Source organism: Cynocephalus volans, chromosome 5 (genome assembly GCF_027409185.1).
Source record: "Cynocephalus volans isolate mCynVol1 chromosome 5, mCynVol1.pri, whole genome shotgun sequence".
In the NCBI taxonomy this organism is placed as follows: Eukaryota; Metazoa; Chordata; class Mammalia; order Dermoptera; family Cynocephalidae; genus Cynocephalus; species Cynocephalus volans.
In genome coordinates, this window is record NC_084464.1 from 138,861,265 (window position 1) to 138,878,251 (window position 16,987).

Consider the following 16,987-nt stretch of genomic DNA (forward strand, 5'->3'; position numbering starts at 1 on the left):
CCCTTTCTTTCCTTCTTGTTTGCTCACTCTGATGATAGCTGGCTGCCATGCGTGCTGCCCCTTGGAGAGGCCCACATGGCAGGGAAGACAAAGGAGGCCTCCAGCCAGACACCTAGTGAGAGCTGTGGCCTTCAGCCCAACAGCTCGTGAGGAACCGAATCCTGTCGACAACCACATGAAGAGCTTCAAAGCCTTCAGCGAGACTGTAGTCCTGGCCAGCCCCTTGGCTGCAGCCTCATAAGAGACTTGATGAAGGGAGGATTACAATGCATCCCCCAACCCCCCACCATTCACATGTTTAAGCCCTAACCCCCAATGTGATTATATTAGCAGACAGGGCCCATAAGGAAGTACTGAAGGTTAAATGAGGTTATAAATGTTGGGACTGAATGCAGTAGAACTGGTGTCTTCATAAGAAGAGAAAGACACTGGAAATCTCTCGCTGCGCATGCACAGAAGAAAGACCATGCAAGGACACAGTGAGAAGGCAGCTGTCAACTAGCCAGGAAGAGAGGCCTTGTCAGAAACCAACTCTGCTGGCACCTTGATCTTGGACTTCCAGCCTTCAGAACTGTGAGGGAAAAAATTATGTTGTTTAAGCCACCTGCTCAGTGACACATTTTATGGCAGCCCTAGTAGACTAATACAGTACGCCACTAAGAGGTCCCTGGGTTCTCAACCCACAGAAACTTTGAGATTATAAGTGTTTATTGTTTTGAGCTGTTAAATTTTGGGGTAGTTCGTTATGCAGTGATTGATAATTAATACATTAGCTTACTTTTTTCTCTATATCCTCTTTGATTTTTGTCCTCAAACAATGAACAAATGGAGTACCTGCTTCAAATTCTTGCTTTCCCAGAAAAGCAGAAGTCAGTCTTACTGGCTGATAAAGAATCATGCCAATTTCTAGTCACTAATAATACTTCCTGAAACATTTTTATTTCCCAGCAGAGTAAAAAACAACTCTTGTTTAGATTCAGATTTGGGTGCAGATAGATAAGGACAGAATAATTGCAGTGATTTGGAGTTCATGGACTCTTGTGTATATTTGTATGGCTCATCATATATACAGTACACACACACACACACACACACACACACACACACACACACATTGTTGTAATTCTTTATATGTCCATATATTATACATATATATTAATGAATTACTGCAATTCTGTAATTCCTTTAAGGACAACATTAACATGTTTCTAGGTGATCTTAATTATACATCCATTGAGATGAACCTGTATTTCCTAGAAGTGGAAGAAAATAATTTGCTGAGATGTCAGCTGGAGATTCTTCCCGGAAAACCCTGGAAATGGAGAGCTTCCACACAAGGTTCAGTGCCTGGACACCTTTTAGCAACAAGTCATTAAATAGGCAGGTGAGTTACATACTCTAGAATAAAACAAGTTTAATTGTAAGGTTAATTTTACTGTGATAGATTCAGTCTTATGTTGCCATGTTGTAAAAGAAAAATCCTCTAAAGAATTTAGTTTTTCTGTCAGTTTAAACAAAAATAAACCTAGCTTTGTCTGTTCCAAAGATAGTCTCTTCTCACCCCAGTCTCTATTTCCAATATTATAGTAGTGACAGATCTGTTTTCCCTTCACTCTGTACCTCCAGGGACAAAAAAAGAGACCTCCAGGACATACACAGATTGCTCTTTGAGGGGAGGAAAGAGAGGAAGGTTCATATATGCTTCTGTGTGTGTTTCTTTAATTCTCTTTTCCCAAGTGTATGGTTTCATGTGTCCTGGGGTTGCCCACTTCCTTTTAAAGCATTGCAGGAAGTAGTCATTGAATGGCTTAGGACAGCTCTGCTGTTCCTTAATGGAGAAGGCAAATTGGGTCCTCAGACCTCTCATGGGTTCAGCCTTGTTCACAAGGGAAGGACAGGGCTGGTACTTGAGTGTTAAAGACAGGGCTAAAGACAGTAAATCTCTATATGTCTATCTGAGCAACACTGGATCTAAACCCAGGTTTTGGAGATGCTGGTCCTTGGTGTGTGTCTTCCCTGGAAACACAACTAACAATGACTATTTAGCAATATTTATTAACTTTCTGTTTGGTGGGTGGTCGTGAAGATCCAGGGCTGTGGGTGAGTAAAATCATACCTACTTCAAATGGTTCTGTTTTCACAATTAAATGAGTGTAACCTATATGTGTTTTCAAGATGAAGTGTATGGAATCTGTGTCCCTCAGCCACATTAGCCTAAGTAGAAACAAGAACCAGGAATCATTACATCTTTGTTTTCCAAAGGCCTTCCTTGGGCTCCTCTGTAATTATATCTCTGCCAGCCTTTCCCACCAGCCCACCCAACAAGCCTAGGCTGGTCTGCATCCCTGGATAAAAACAGTTTAAGCTGAAAGCAGAGACCTTGTACTACATATATGAAAGCACTTTTGTGAATTATAATGTGCTATGCAAATATTAGCTGTGTGGTTGCTGGTAGATTGTCTGAGGATTGCTTAGCAACTAAGAACATATTGAATTGTACAGCAAAATGTCATTTTTCCCCTTATAGCTCTTTCAGGAAAGAGTTGCTCTTATAAGTCATTGGTTTGACCTGTGGACTAACAAGCAACGTCAAGAATTTTTATTCACGATTTTTTCACGATGCACTAAATCACAATTAAGGTAAATGTAGCCTAGTGATATAATTATTATTGGTTCTTAAAGAAAATAAAATATAGTAAAATATCTATATAATCTTTAAGGATTTCTTTTTCTTCCCCCCCCCCCCCGGAAAAAAAGTAAAGTAATTGATATTTTAGAGTTTATAACAGAGTTTGTAAAGCAATTTTAATTTCAGGGTTTTCTAGGCCTGTTTTCTCCTACAGGCTGAAATGGAGTCTTGGGAAGCATTAACACCTTCATACCATTGTGGGACTTTTGTTTTTGCAAAAACTTGTCAATGGCTTCAGCCAGTGAGTTTTTAACATTCTCCTAATATGTTAAATTCTCCTTGGAACTATCAGACAGACAATATATTCCAAATGGATATCTGTTGCAGAGGTAGTCACTCCACAAATAATTGTTAAATGAATAGATGGATCTGAACAATACATGAGAAATGATAACAGTAGCAGGATTTAGGAATTTGGGCAAGACTTGTATAGCAGTGGTCAATGACTGCCAATAGGTCTGTGTTCTTATTTTTCCCTTTCCCTCCTGTTCTGTCTGTAATTTACTTTAAAATACTTCCGCATAGACAGAATGACATTTGTTAGTTGAAATTACACCCAGGGGCAGCTACTGTTCTGATAAGGACCCTAGGGGTGGTCAGCTAGCTCTACATTGCAAAGGTCACAATACCTCAGTTATTATCAGATACTTTGATAGTTAACATAGCAAATATCAGACATTATATATTATCAGAGCAACCAGTGGCTTGTCAGCTAGCTGGGTGAATGTTAGAAACAGACTCTGGTGAAATTAAAGGTATTCAAGATGTGTGGACTGACCAAAATCTTCCAGAGAACCCTCCAGCATGCCTGATTGAAGAATCCAGCCAGGCAGGCAGCAGGTGCCTGTATCGGTGGTTACCCATGCTTCCATCCCAAATTAACGGCCTTGTGTCAGTCAGAGAGATTTCTGGTAGCCTGAGGCCAAAAACAAGTGTAATAATAAACTGCTATTTCTGCAATATTGTCCTATCTCAATTGAATGAACCTCGCACCCAGAGGACAGAGAGCTGGGACTTCATCAGACTTAAAGAGGAAATGGTATTAAGTATTAAGTAGTTTGGACTTATTGACTAATGTTTATTTAGTGAAACTCTAGGTATGGCAGCATTTGGTGTTGGTCACCTTTGCTATGCCCTAGTGGCAAGGTTGTGGGAGAGCCTAACCTTCAGATTTTTTACGTAGCTACCAAAAAGTATCTGAAAGTTGTGTGTGACTAAATTGGCATATGTTAGCTTGCAATAACTGCCTCCCACTCTTGCTTACATTTTTTTCTGCCCATCTCTTTTGTTCAGCCATTTCTTCTCTCCTGCACTGGCCGTTGATTTCTGCTTCCATGGGCCCAAAGCAAATTATTAACTGACTCTGAGGGAGTCACTGGCAGGAGAGAGAGACCTCTTCCTGACTCTATTAAAACAGGCTGCAAAGACAGGCCACAGAAAAATAGGCTCTTCTGTCAATGTTTAAAAATCAGGGGAAAGGGACATTTTATGGCAGTCGTTGGCCATGTTTCCTTACTCCAACTCTGCAGCTTTCACAACAAGAAAACAATAGACCAAATCCCATATCCATAATTGCTCTGTGGTGCAGCATAGTCTCGTCTCCCGTATCATAAACCAAGCAATTTTAGTTGTAACCACTGGAGGTCATTAGAGATCTTGTATATTTTGAAACAGATTAACATTAGGCCTGATACTTTGTCACTGAAAACTGCTTCCTTTGTCTGGTACTTTAATTCTTCTTTCCTTTCTTTTGGTCCGTTTGTTTGTTTGTTTCTTTTTTTGGTGGATAGCTGGTACAGGGATTGAACCCTGGACCTTGGTGTTATGAGCACCAATGCTCTAAACAACTGAGCTAACCAGCCAGCTAATTCTTCTTTCTATTAGACAAGAATGTGGAACTAAACTGTTTAGTGAAACTACTTCACTTTGTTTGATAGCAGCTGCATTTCTGCAGAAAGCAGTATGTATTTCATAGTTCCATGAAGCTGTTATTACATGTTCTGGGCTGCTGATTTCAGGTGACATTCTATGTGAGTTTCTGGTTACGAGAGTTGGTCTCCTGAACCATCTATAGTTTGTAGTGGTAGTTTCTGTTGTTGAACATCATTCATTCCCCAAAGTCTGCATTAAGTCTTTCTCACACTTCTTCCTTCTCAGTTTGAGTTAAGCTCAATTTTCATTAAATCTAAAAGCCCAGCTCATTTTTTAAAAGATTAAAGTTCATGGGCCGGCCCTGTGTCTCACTCAGGAGAGTGCAGTGCTGGTAGCGCTGAGGCTGCAGGTTCAGGTCCTATATGGGGATGGCCAGTGCACTCACTGGCTGAGTGTGGTGCTGACCACACCGTGCTGAGGGTTGTGATCCCCTTACCAAAAAAAAAAAAAGATTAAAGTTCATGCAACCAACTTTCATTTACACATGTTTATTGAGATATAATTCATATACTGTAAATTTCACCCATTTCAGGTACAATTCAATGGGTTTAATACATTCATAGAGTTGTGTGACCATCACTACAGTCTAAGTTTAGAACACTGCCATCACCCCAGAAAGAAACCCCTTACCCATTAGCAGTCACTCCCCATCTCCAGCCCCCCCTAGATCTGGGCAAACAGTCATCTACTTTCTGTCTGAATAAATGTGCCAATTCTGTACTTTTCCTATAAATGGAATCATGCAATAGGTGATCCTTTGAAACTGGCTTCTTTCATATCTTATAATGTTCTCAAGGTTCATTCATTTTATAGCATGGGTCAGTACTTCTTTACTTTTTATTGCAAACAATATTCCATTATATGGCTGTGCCATATTTTATTTATTCATTCATCGGTCAATGGCCATGTGGGCTGTTTCTACATTTTGGCTGTTGTAAATAATACTGCTATAAACATCTGTGTCCAGTTCTTTGTATGTGGATGTTTTCATTTCTCTTAGATATATATCAAGGAGTGGAATTGCTGAGTTTTGAATTATATTTGTTCTTGTAGTCTCTCTTCCCCCATAACTGTGAATAGGCTTGTTAATAAATGAGAGAAATGAGTATTATTTGAATCCCAAAATCTTTATATGTAAGTTAGGCTATATTTGTGTAATACCTTTTTTTTTGTCAAGGCAGAGAGGCCATTGTTTTAGATGTTTTATTTTATAATTTCTGAATAATTTTGTTTTAGTTCAGATAGTTACAGTTATAAACAGGGTAATATTGGTGGGAAATATGTCATCACAATTTTCTTTAAATATTTCTTCTTAATTTCTATGACATATTTCAATATATAGGATTTTTTTCTGTCTTAATAAATATTCCATTTTATTGAGTTTTAAGATGATTTCTTAAATGGAATTTTATGATATTTAAAACATTTTCCAAAGGTTCAGCTTCTTAAACCATCCTTCTGGCAAATTCTCCTCACCTCAACTTGAATGTTACCTCTCCTGAGAAGCCATTACTGCTCCTCTTTCATGCCTAGCAATTTTTACATATGTCTATCATGGCATTACCCCCAATATGTTATTCTTATATGCCAACATGTCTAATGGTTTCCAGTAGTGTTTTCTCACTTGACTAGGTTGACCTTTCCTGTGACTCCTTAAAGGAAACTGGGCTATTTGTGTCTGTCACACTTGGAGAGACCTAGGAGGAGTTTGAATCAGTCTCCCTGCCACACCGGTGGGACCGGTTTTAAACTGCTTCTGCTGAGCTGCTGGGTAATGCCTTGTACAAAGGACTTTCATCTAGGGCTGGAGCTGCTCAAACTTGTGTTTTCCTGGGTGGGTGCAGCAACATTCATGCAACTGCAATCTTAAGAGAAGAATAGATTGTCCGTGGTGTGTGTGTGTGTGTGTGTGTGTGTGTGTGTGCAACTGCGATCTTAAGAGAAGAATAGATTGTCCGTGGTGTGTGTGTGTGTGTGTGTGTGTGTGTGTGTGTGTGTGTGTGTGTGTTGGGGGAGAGGGAGATCATGAAGAGCCCATGAGGGATTAGCTCTTGTTACTTGCCTTCATCAGAGCAGACTAGAAATGGGGTGGGAGGGCAGAAACATGTACCAACCAATGTATATTTAACAGAGAACACCCCCCACTCCCATTTCAGTACACTCACCTACTCTTAAGCAGTCCCTGGGAGGGCTCAGATGAGGACATCTGTCTCAGTTGTGATCTGTGAGGAAATCTGGTGTGTAGTTTTTCAGAGAACATACTTCTAGGTTAATTTTGAATAAAGAACATGTCCATTCAGAAGAAATCATTCAATGATACTAGTTAAAGCATGGTAAGGAAGACTTTACTTAGGACCATCACCATAGGTATAGGGACCACTGCAATGGGATTTGCAGTGGGGGAGAGAAATTGGGCTCACCTCTGAATACTGCATGGGCAAGTGAGAACTGGTAGCCAAGGAGCTGGGTGGGGGTCAGTGATTCCACTGAAAATTACTAAGGAAATATCAGTAGTAAAGGACATTCTAGCAACACCAACCTAAGCAGGATTCTTGCTGGAGATAGGCTGGGGTGATCAGGCCTCACTTGGGGGGTGACAGAGGATGAGGAATCTGATTAGATATCGAGAGTCAGATAGCGAGGGTGGGGTTTCTTGCTAAACTGGCTTAGCAGGTTCTTTGTTAAAACTGGATTTTACAAAGAAGTGCACATATGGGCCTATAAGAAGGTTCTGGAGCCTGACTAAAGTTTGGTGAAGCAGAGAACCTTTGTCAGAGATGAGAAAGGAGTATTCAAAGATAAACTTTATCCTTGTATCTAAAATTACTATTTTCTAAATATCCAAAGCAAATCTGGAAATTTGGGTCATTCTGACTCTTCCTCTCCCTCAGCTCAGCATTCTGGACATGTACTAATCCTTCCAGATGGGCTGATTGGTTATGGGCACCATATTAAATAGTCACATTTGTTTTGGGATGGTGTTTAGGGATGAATGAAGCTAAAAAAGAAAATTCTTAAGTTTAAAATGAAAGGAGAAACCAAAAAACCCAAAGCTGTTTGATTGTATGGGGGGTGGACAGTGACAGAGGAAGGTCACTGGCCTGCATTAGGCAAAGTCCATGCACTTGAAGTTCTCACTTCCCATTTTGTGAGTTAGTGGTGCTCCTACCCCTTTATAATGTTTAACTTCTCTTTATTGCTCTTATCACCACATGACATTATGTTATACGCAGTACCTACAGCATTAGAATGTAAGCTCCACGAGGACGAGGACTTTAATGCCTCTTTCTGTCTCTAGCACTTAGAGAGCAACACCAGGCACAATAGCCACTCAATAAATGCTTGTTGAATGAGTGAAGCTATCTAAAACATTTCCAATTACAACAATAACAAAAGGATAATCAGAAAAGAAAATTTCATTTGGTAGTTCTCTAAGAGGAAGAAATTTTTCAAGCTATTATGAGTTTTAGAATATATGATTGCTAATACTTTCCTTCATTCAAGACTTTTTAATTATTTAATTAATTCAAGGCCTCTGTAAAGCAATTCCAAAATTATGCATAGTAATAATACCCAAGTGTGTCATGTCGCACAACTCCAGGGGGTGCTATTTCACATTGTGACACATGTAAATGGCACCTCTTAAAGTCTTTTATTGCACAATTTCCCAAATGCAGCATCCCTGATAATGCTCCTGCCCATTTACGAAGTATATGATATTAGCTTCCAGATCTACAAGTGTTGTTTTGCTCTTTGAGTAGGAAGTGTCCGATTCACAGATAATTTATTAGAAAATAGAGACAAAGTTTTAAGAGACCATTTGCTTTTATTCTGTATAAAGACTCTCTTTAAGAAATGTCCAGGAGAGTTATAGCAGAATAAGAGTGGAAGTGGTTGCCCATGAGACCCAAGTGGGCTCAGCAAGTCTTAGAAGCAGAAGTAGCACACACTTCGTGCACAATAAGCATTCAATGAATGTGTGTCCTCTTTCTTCCTACCCTCTCTAAGTTTCCTTTCGATGTCATGGTTAGAATGCTTTCAAGTGCAAATAACAGAAATGGAACTCAAACCAGCTTAAGAAGAAATGGGAATTCATTGGCTTAAGATTTGTCTTGCTTCAGGCCAGGCTAGAGCCTTAAATTTAACCAATGTCACCAGGGCTCTGTCTTTCTCTTTTTTCCACTATGCTTCTCTATGAGTGTTGCATAAAACTAAAAAAGATAATTGCAAGACCCATATGAAGAAAATCATAATTTGTTTTAAAGAATAGTAAAGAAAACAACAGCAAACAAAACTGAATAAATAGATATAGATAGACATACCATGTTTAAGGATATGAATTCTCTCCAGATTAATCTTTAAGTACAATTCAGTCCTGGAACAAATCCCCAAATAAGATTTTCTTATGGACCTTGCAAAACTGATTCTAAAGCTAATCTGGAAAAGAAAATGGATGATAATGGCTAAGAAAATGCTAAATATAAAGAAAAAATGAGTACAAGTTTCACTACAAGATATTAAAACCACTTTTATCCATTTAAGAAATACCCCAAGTGGTATCTCAAGTGTAACAGGGAGTAAGGGCTGAGATCAACAAGGGCTCTAAAAGAAAGGGGCAGGGAAAAAGGCCGATAGATCAGAGGCTTAGGAGGCAGGATAGATCTTTCCTTTTGCTTTTTTTCAGTTCCTGCTTGGGGGTTAGACACTGTTGATTACCTGCCCGCCCAAGCCATTCTGTATTATTCTCCTTCCTGGCAGAAGTTCTGTTTTCCCTCCAATGTATTACATGCTTCAGGGGTCACTGGTCACCTCTCCCTCAAGAGATGAGTCAGGGTTGGACTGAATTAATCATGATCACTGCATTCGCTCTGATGGCATCTGGCTTAGGAAAGGGCATGAAGATATTAATTCTGCCCCAAAAGACACAAGAGAGTGGCTGCTGGAAAGCTTTTGGTAGAATTTTCTTCACTCTTAAAGGAACTTAAAAAGGGACTTGAGGAAGGAACATGGCCTCTTCTGGCCTTCTTGTTTGTGGTCTCTGTTATGTGAGAATTGTTGCTTCAAGCAGTTAGTCATTTGGGAGCCATCTCAGGAGACAAGCCTGGGGACCAAAGCAAACTGTTGAGGGTGGCAGAGTCAAACTATGGAATAGCCTTGGCCCTTGATGACATCACTGAGTTCTTGAATTCACTAACCCTGAAGCTGCCCTGATATTTCTTCTTGTTTAAGAAAAGCAAAGGGAAGATAAATGGTTTTTAAATGGTCCACAATAGTCCATTTATCTAGTAGTCACTTCTCAGGTCATCTCAACTCTCCAAAATCTAGCTGAGAACCAGAAAGGAAAAAAAATTGTTTAGCAGTGAAGTAGATGCCCTTTACATATAGGAGAGAGCCCTTCAGACCCTTGTGCATAGTCTAAGTATTTAATTAATTTGGGTCTTCTATAGAGTGATTCAAAAAGGAGCTATACATACCCCTAAGACCGTCATGCATATATTGAGTGCTTTGTACTTGATTTCAGCAGCAGCATCAGGATCTGTTATGCTGTCTCTTCTACCAATGTGAAGTCAAGTTCACAGATGTTGAGAAGGGATGGCCCATCAGAATCACCCGGAGCTTGTAAAACAGATGACGAGCCCCACCCATTGAGATCTTGGCTCAACACAATGGGATGGGTGGAGGAAGCTGTTTCCACCAGGCTCCCCGAGTGATTTGGTATACAGCCCAGTGTAAGAACAGGTGTGAGTGACTTGAAGGCCTCAAGGCTTCTTCCACCTCTTGATTCCACTCCTCCTGGGAGGCAGGAACACAGACTATGTGAGCTGTTGCGTCCCTTCTATTCTCAATGCAGTAAAACAAAATGGGTTTGTTCAGCTTCTGTAGGTGCCTTTTTCATCTTACACTTGTGATGCTACTTAGTGGTTTTAGGAGGTGTTTCATTGTAGGTAGCTGTAAACTTGACACCAGTAATAAAGGAAATAGTTTACTCTCACATAATTGAAAAACCCAGGGGTCAGCCTGGCTGCAGTTGAAGCTTGTTCCAGTGGTTCAGTAATAAAACCAAGGACTTGCTTCTCTCTGTCCCTCTGATCTGCCTTCTGTACTCATGGCTTCATTCTTACTTTTCCTCAGTTTTTGTCCAGAAGAAAAAGGAGTTTTTTTGTTTGGTTTTCTTTCTGATTGAACTAGTTTAGATCCATACCTGCTTCTGACTAATTGCTGTGGCCAGGAGACTGACCCACATGAATTGACTTAGCCTTTTTAGAGTCAGGGATCGAGTTTGCTTCTTTACAACCACGTGGACCACCAAGTAGAAATTCAGGTTATTTTACTTGAAGAAGAGTAAGTAAATGAGGAATGGCAAGAGCTAAAGTTTATTCAGTTATCATTCAACAAATATTGACTGAGCACCTATCACGGGCCAAGCACAGTTCTGGGTGCATGGGATTCCACAGGGAACGGAGTGTAAAAATTCCTGCCCATTGTAGTTTATGTTCCAGTAGGATAAAACTTGTCCTAAAATAGAAAAAGGGGAATGTCCATGCCTTTCACTGGATATGCAACAGTACAAAATAGTGCCATGGTAGATATTTTGGGGTATTTCCCATGTCTCAGAGGTGAGAGCAGTGTGAGAGGCTGAATAATGGCCCCCAAATATGTTCATACTGAAATCCCTGGAACTGGCGAATGTTGCCTTCTGTGGCAAAGGGACTTTGCAGATGTAACTAAGTTAAAGATCTTGAGATAGAGAAATTATCCTAAATTATGTATGTAGGCTCAATGTAATCACAATGGTCCTTATAAGAGAGATGCTGGAGGAGTCTGAGTCAGAAGAAAAGGTGGGGCTGGTCAGTTAGCTCAGTAGGTTAGAGCATGGTGTTGTAACACCAAGGTCAAGGGTTCGGATTCCCATTCCAGCCAGATGGCAAAAAGAGAGAGTTGAGAAGAAAAACTGATGTGATGATGGAAGTGGTGCAGGGAATGGGAAATGTGAAGATTCTCTGCTGCTGGGGGCTTTGAAGATGCACGACCCAAGGAAGGCAGGCAGCCAGTAGAAGCAGGAAAAGGCAAGGGACTGGTCATGCCAACACCTTTACTGCAGTCCAGTGAAACTGACTCAAGACTTCTGACCTCCAGAATTGTAAGAAAATAATTTGTGTTGCTTTAAACTACTGGGTTTGTACTAATTTGTTACAGCAGCAAGAGGAAACTAATACAAGCAGAGATTTTCTTTTCTATTTTTTAATTTTTATCATTTTTCCATTTTTTATTTTAGTTTACACACATTTATTTAGCCCCAGCCAAGCCACAAGTACTATGCCAGCTGCTGGGGACAGAGCCACGAACAAGACAGCGGTGGAGACAGACATTAAATAGTGAAGAAGTCCGAAAAAGGACTGCATTTGATGGTCAACAGGAATGAAAACACAAAAACAGTGCTTAGATTGCACTGTAGTACACATCAAGTGCAAAGGATACAGGTTGCAGCAAAGGATGTGAGATGGCAGGCAGTAAGCAGGAATGAGTGACAGTCCGTGAGTGGCCGTCAGCCTCCCACAGGGGTGTGTTTGGGCGGCAGGAATGGTCAGCCTGTTGCGGGCGGTGGGGATATTCTGTCTGTACCCCAGACATAGCACCCCAAAACTCAACTATCATCACCTTATATAGCTGTCTGTATGGATGCCAAAATAGCCACAGGACCTGGACCTATCAAACTGGTTCCAGCTGTAATTTCTTGCTCCACCCCCAGCACCACATTGTCTCATGGCCAGAGGTTATTATTAAGTATAACACACAGCAGGTGAAACTGCAATTATATAACAATGACAAGTCTGCACGCATGCATTATCCTTTATTTCTCACAATCCAAGGCAGGCCTGGCCAGCCTGATAGATATCAAACAAATAGCTATGATGGTGCTAAGTGACAAAGGAAAAGTAGTGGGGACGTCACCTCGTCCAGAGGATCAGGGAAGCCTTCCCTGAGGATGTGACATTTATGCTAGAGTCTGAGGGATCAGTAGCAGTTAGACAAGTAAAGACTTGGAGGATGACTGCCTCATCTGGAGGGGATGACATTTGTGAAAGCCTTGGGCCTCCTTTGCCTAGACAACAGAAAATGTGGATAAGCAAAAAGAGGAAAATACCAATCACCAATAATCCCACTGCCCATATACAGCCTTCTAATTTATTATGCTTATGTGCATTTGTAGAATGGATCATATTACAAAATTATTTAAAAATCTTTTCTTTTTAATGGCTCAATAACCCTCCTTATTGCTTTACCCACAACCAGATTTGTTTTCTCATTCTCTGAAGACTTTTGCACATGGTTCTTCATTTCCTTTATATCTCAAACCCAGTCATTATTCTATGCAACACGTGGAAAATGCCTCACATCCCAGATGCTCACTTGATCTTCTGACCCATAATGAACTTTTTCTCCACCTGCCTTAGCCAGCGACTCCCACAGTAATTGCGTTTTATCCAAAGTCACTCAGTGAAGCATTTCCTCTCCTTCCAGTTCACCTGTTCAGTTCTCCCCACCTTGACCAGTCTTTGACTCCCTAGTTCTTCCAGTCCACTGGCTCCTCTGCTTTCTATCAATGAGCCCTTTCCTTCATGTTTGTCTGATAACTCCATGTAGGGGCCATGGCCCGCCAGTTCAGTAATTCACATTCTAATTCTCTCAACTTCCTTCCTCAAGCTTTTCAGCATATTCATCTTCCAAAACCTCAGTCTTTGATCAACTCAACTTCTGCTTTTCTCTCCTATGCACACCAGCCACTGAGAGTTACTGGAGAAAGCCACCAGGAGAGTAGATTGTTTACTATGAATTATTTTTTCTTTAACTTTATTTTGGGAAATTTCAAGTTTTTTTTGGTCTTTTTCATGACCGGCACTCAGCCAGTGAGTGCACCGGCCATTCCCATATAGGATCCGAACCCGCGGCGGGAGCGTCCGCGCTCCCAGCGCCACACTCTCCCGAGTGCGCCACGGGCTCGGCCCGGAAAATTTCAAGTTTCATCAAAACTATACAAACAATGAAATGAACCCTGATATATTCAACACCCATTTTTAACAATGATCAGCTCATTGTTCATATTATTTCGTCAATTTTCCCAAAGTTCCACCCCGTTAGATACCCTGGATTATTTTGAAGGAAAATCCAGACATCATGTCATTTCATACATTAATATTCTCGTATATATCTTTTAAAAAGGACTGCTTTAAAAAATCTAATCATAATTCCATTATCAACCTAAAGAAAATAAAAATAATTCCTTACTATCATAAAATATCTAGTCAGTATTTCGTCACTGATCTCATAACTTCTTCCTTTAAAAGTACTCTGTTCAAATCAGGACCCAAATAAGATTCACTCATTGCAATTGGTTAATGTGACTCCTAAATTTCTTTTAATGTGTAGTTTCCCTTCCCTCATTCTAATTTCTTTTTTCTTCTTTTGTCCTATAGAGTTACCCACACAGTGCATTTTGCTGATTGTACCCTTCTGTCTCCTATGTTTCCTGAAAATTGATAGTTTGGGGCCCAATCAGATTCAGGTTTGATTTTTTGATAAGAATATTTCATAGGTGGAGTTGTGCTTTTTCTTCAGAAGCAGCCCATGATTTCTGGTTGTTTCTCTTTGTGCTTTTAGCTGCTGTATTAGTCAGTTTTTGTGTTGCTATAACAGAATACTGAGACTGGGTGATTTTTAAAGAAAAGGGGTTTATTTGGCTGATGATTCTGGTGGCTGGAAAGTCCATGTTTGGGCAACTGCATCTGGCCCAGGCTTCAGGCTGCTTACACTCATGGCAGAGATTGGAAGGGGAGCAGGTGTGTACAAAGAGATCACATGGCAAGAGAGAAGCTAGAGAGAGGGGGGCTTTTTTTTTTTTTTTTAACAACCAGCTCTCTAGGGAACTAATAGAGTGAGAACTCACTCACCCCTGAGGGAGGGTGTCACGGTATTCATGAGGGACCTGCCCCCATGACCCAAACACCTCCCAACACTACCACACTAGGGATCACATTTCAACATGAGTGTTGGAAGGGATAAGCATCCAAACTATAGCAGCTGCCAATGACAGTCTTTGTGTAGGTGCATCATTTCATTAGGAGTTGCAGAATGTTGACATAACATTCTGTCATTGCTTTTTCATCTACTAATTGGAGTACTTCTATAAAGAGAAATTTCTCCTAATTAAATAATTGCTTTCCCTGAGCATATAGGAAAGGCAAATGTTGATTTTTATTTACTAATTTCCTAGACAATAAATTGGTTTTCTATCTTTCTCCAAAATTCATCATTGAGTTCTTTGTAGTATTACGAACTCATGAATTTAAGTATTTTTGATATATTTCAATCCATTTTAGTTATTTTTTCTTATTGATGTTCAAGTCATCCTATCCTTGGCCAGTGGAACCTCTTCAAGATAAGCCTTGGGTCCTTTTGACATATCCTGATAATTTTTAATAGTTGCTTTTCTTTCTGGTGTGACAAGATATTCCAACCTCATCTTCTCCTTTCCCTGACTCAGATTTGGAACCAACATTTCTCCAAAGAGCCCTGGTTTCTTTTGGTGAGAAATGGTATTTGGTATTACATATTGCCATTAGTGTGCTTACATAACTATCTGGGTTGTTTATAGTTTCTAGGAATTTTTAGTAGACAGAACTAGAAAATAACTTTAAAAAAGAGTCACAACGCATCATGAGTTCAGATCCATGCTCTCAATTCAAATTCAAGTCAACAGAGTTTTTCTTGACCTTTTCTATATTGTGTCTATAGCTCCTGTTTCTCACATAGGAAATCTCGGTTTCCAGTGACACCAAAATAATTACTCATTTTCTTTGTTCTGTAGTAATATATGCACAATACTCCTAGAATAACAAAACCATTACTACCACTCACAACAGAACTACTGGAATCAGTTGAAAATATCTTTTACAGTTCTTTTTGTTAAGGTGTATTACATTTAAAAATGTACAGTCAAATTTCTGTATTTTAAAATGAAATTATTCCTATCCGTGTGCTTATGCAAATAACTCAATAACAATTGGGTTTGTTTAATTTTGCTTTTGAATGTTAGAGATTGCTTTTATCAGGTCCAGTTTCGTTTGATAATTATGTGAAAGACAGAAGTCAAGTCTAGAAAACAAGGTATATTGAGAAAAATGTAACTTCTACCCTTGCATTCCCTCCCTCCAAATCGCTCCATGCTAGGGGACAGTAAGTATTTTCTGTAAAGGGCCAGATAGTAAATATCTCTGTTGCAACTACTCAGCTCTACCAATGTGCAAAAGCAGCCACAGGCGATATGTAAGTGAATGGACATGGTTGTGTCCCAATAAAATTTTGCAAAAACAGGAGGCAGAAAAATATGCATGTAGTCCAAGGGCCATACCCCTGCTCTAGAGTCATCTGCACTGATGGTCCCCAGATCCTCAGTTCCAGCTCACTGCTCACACCATCCTAAACTGGTGCCCTCTCTCATTAGCCCATATGGCTGAAACCAAAGTACGTTTTTTGTTTTTAGTTCCTATGTTGCTTCATCTCTCTACAACATCCAGTAATATCAAGTACTTGCTTCTTGAAACATTACCTTCCTTTGGATTCCATGATGTAACATTCATCTGGCTCGCCTCCTACCTCTCGGTCTTCTCCTTTCTGTGTTCTTTGCAATTGAATCCTCCATTTGTCAACTGTTTTAACCCTGCTTCTCTTTTCACTCTATATTCTTTTTCTAGGCCGCTTAATCTATACTCATTATTTTATTTAACATTTCCTTATCAGTCATCAGACAATTTTCATCTCTGGCCCAGACATCTCCTTTGAGCTCCATATCATATATCTAGCTGCTTACTTGATATTTATTTTTGGTTGTCTTGAAGACACCTCAAAACCAACAAGTCTAAATATATACAATTGTTGCAAAACTTGACCATTTTCTCTATTGTATCTTTTTTTTTTTTTTTGTATTTTTTTCTTTTAAACTTATCTTTTATTTGTTTTCATTTTCTCTATTTTAGTAAATGGTACCACCAGGCACCTAGTTTCAAGGTTAGAAACCCAGGAGTCAACTAATCATCACTTATCGAGTTATCACCAATAACTCTCAAATTTGTTCAACTTTCTACCTCTCTATCAATACCGCCTTAGGCCGAGCCACCATTATTTCTGGCCTGGGCTACAGCCACAACAATCTAACTGGTCTCCTTGTCATTCTGGACTCCCTTTTCCATCACTGTGCAGTCAGCGTTGTTTTCTCAGATTGTACTGTGACTATGTCATCATGCCCCTGTTTAACATCTTTAACTGAAAACATTGCAGCCCTTAACATGGCATCCGAGGCCCTGCAGG

At 39.9% G+C, this 16,987-nt stretch overlaps 1 protein-coding gene across 1 annotated transcript in view; it reads left to right on the forward strand.

The window, feature by feature from the left end:
• Positions 1–1,312: 1,312 nt before the first annotated feature.
• ECT2L (epithelial cell transforming 2 like) overlaps positions 1,313–16,987 on the forward strand; it is a 67,603-nt gene continuing 51,928 nt past the window's right edge. The window contains exons 1-2 of the mRNA XM_063097215.1: positions 1,313–1,384; positions 2,528–2,640. Coding sequence (XP_062953285.1) covers positions 1,319–1,384; positions 2,528–2,640 — 179 coding nt within the window. The 5' untranslated portion in view covers positions 1,313–1,318. The remainder of the gene's footprint in view (positions 1,385–2,527; positions 2,641–16,987) is intronic.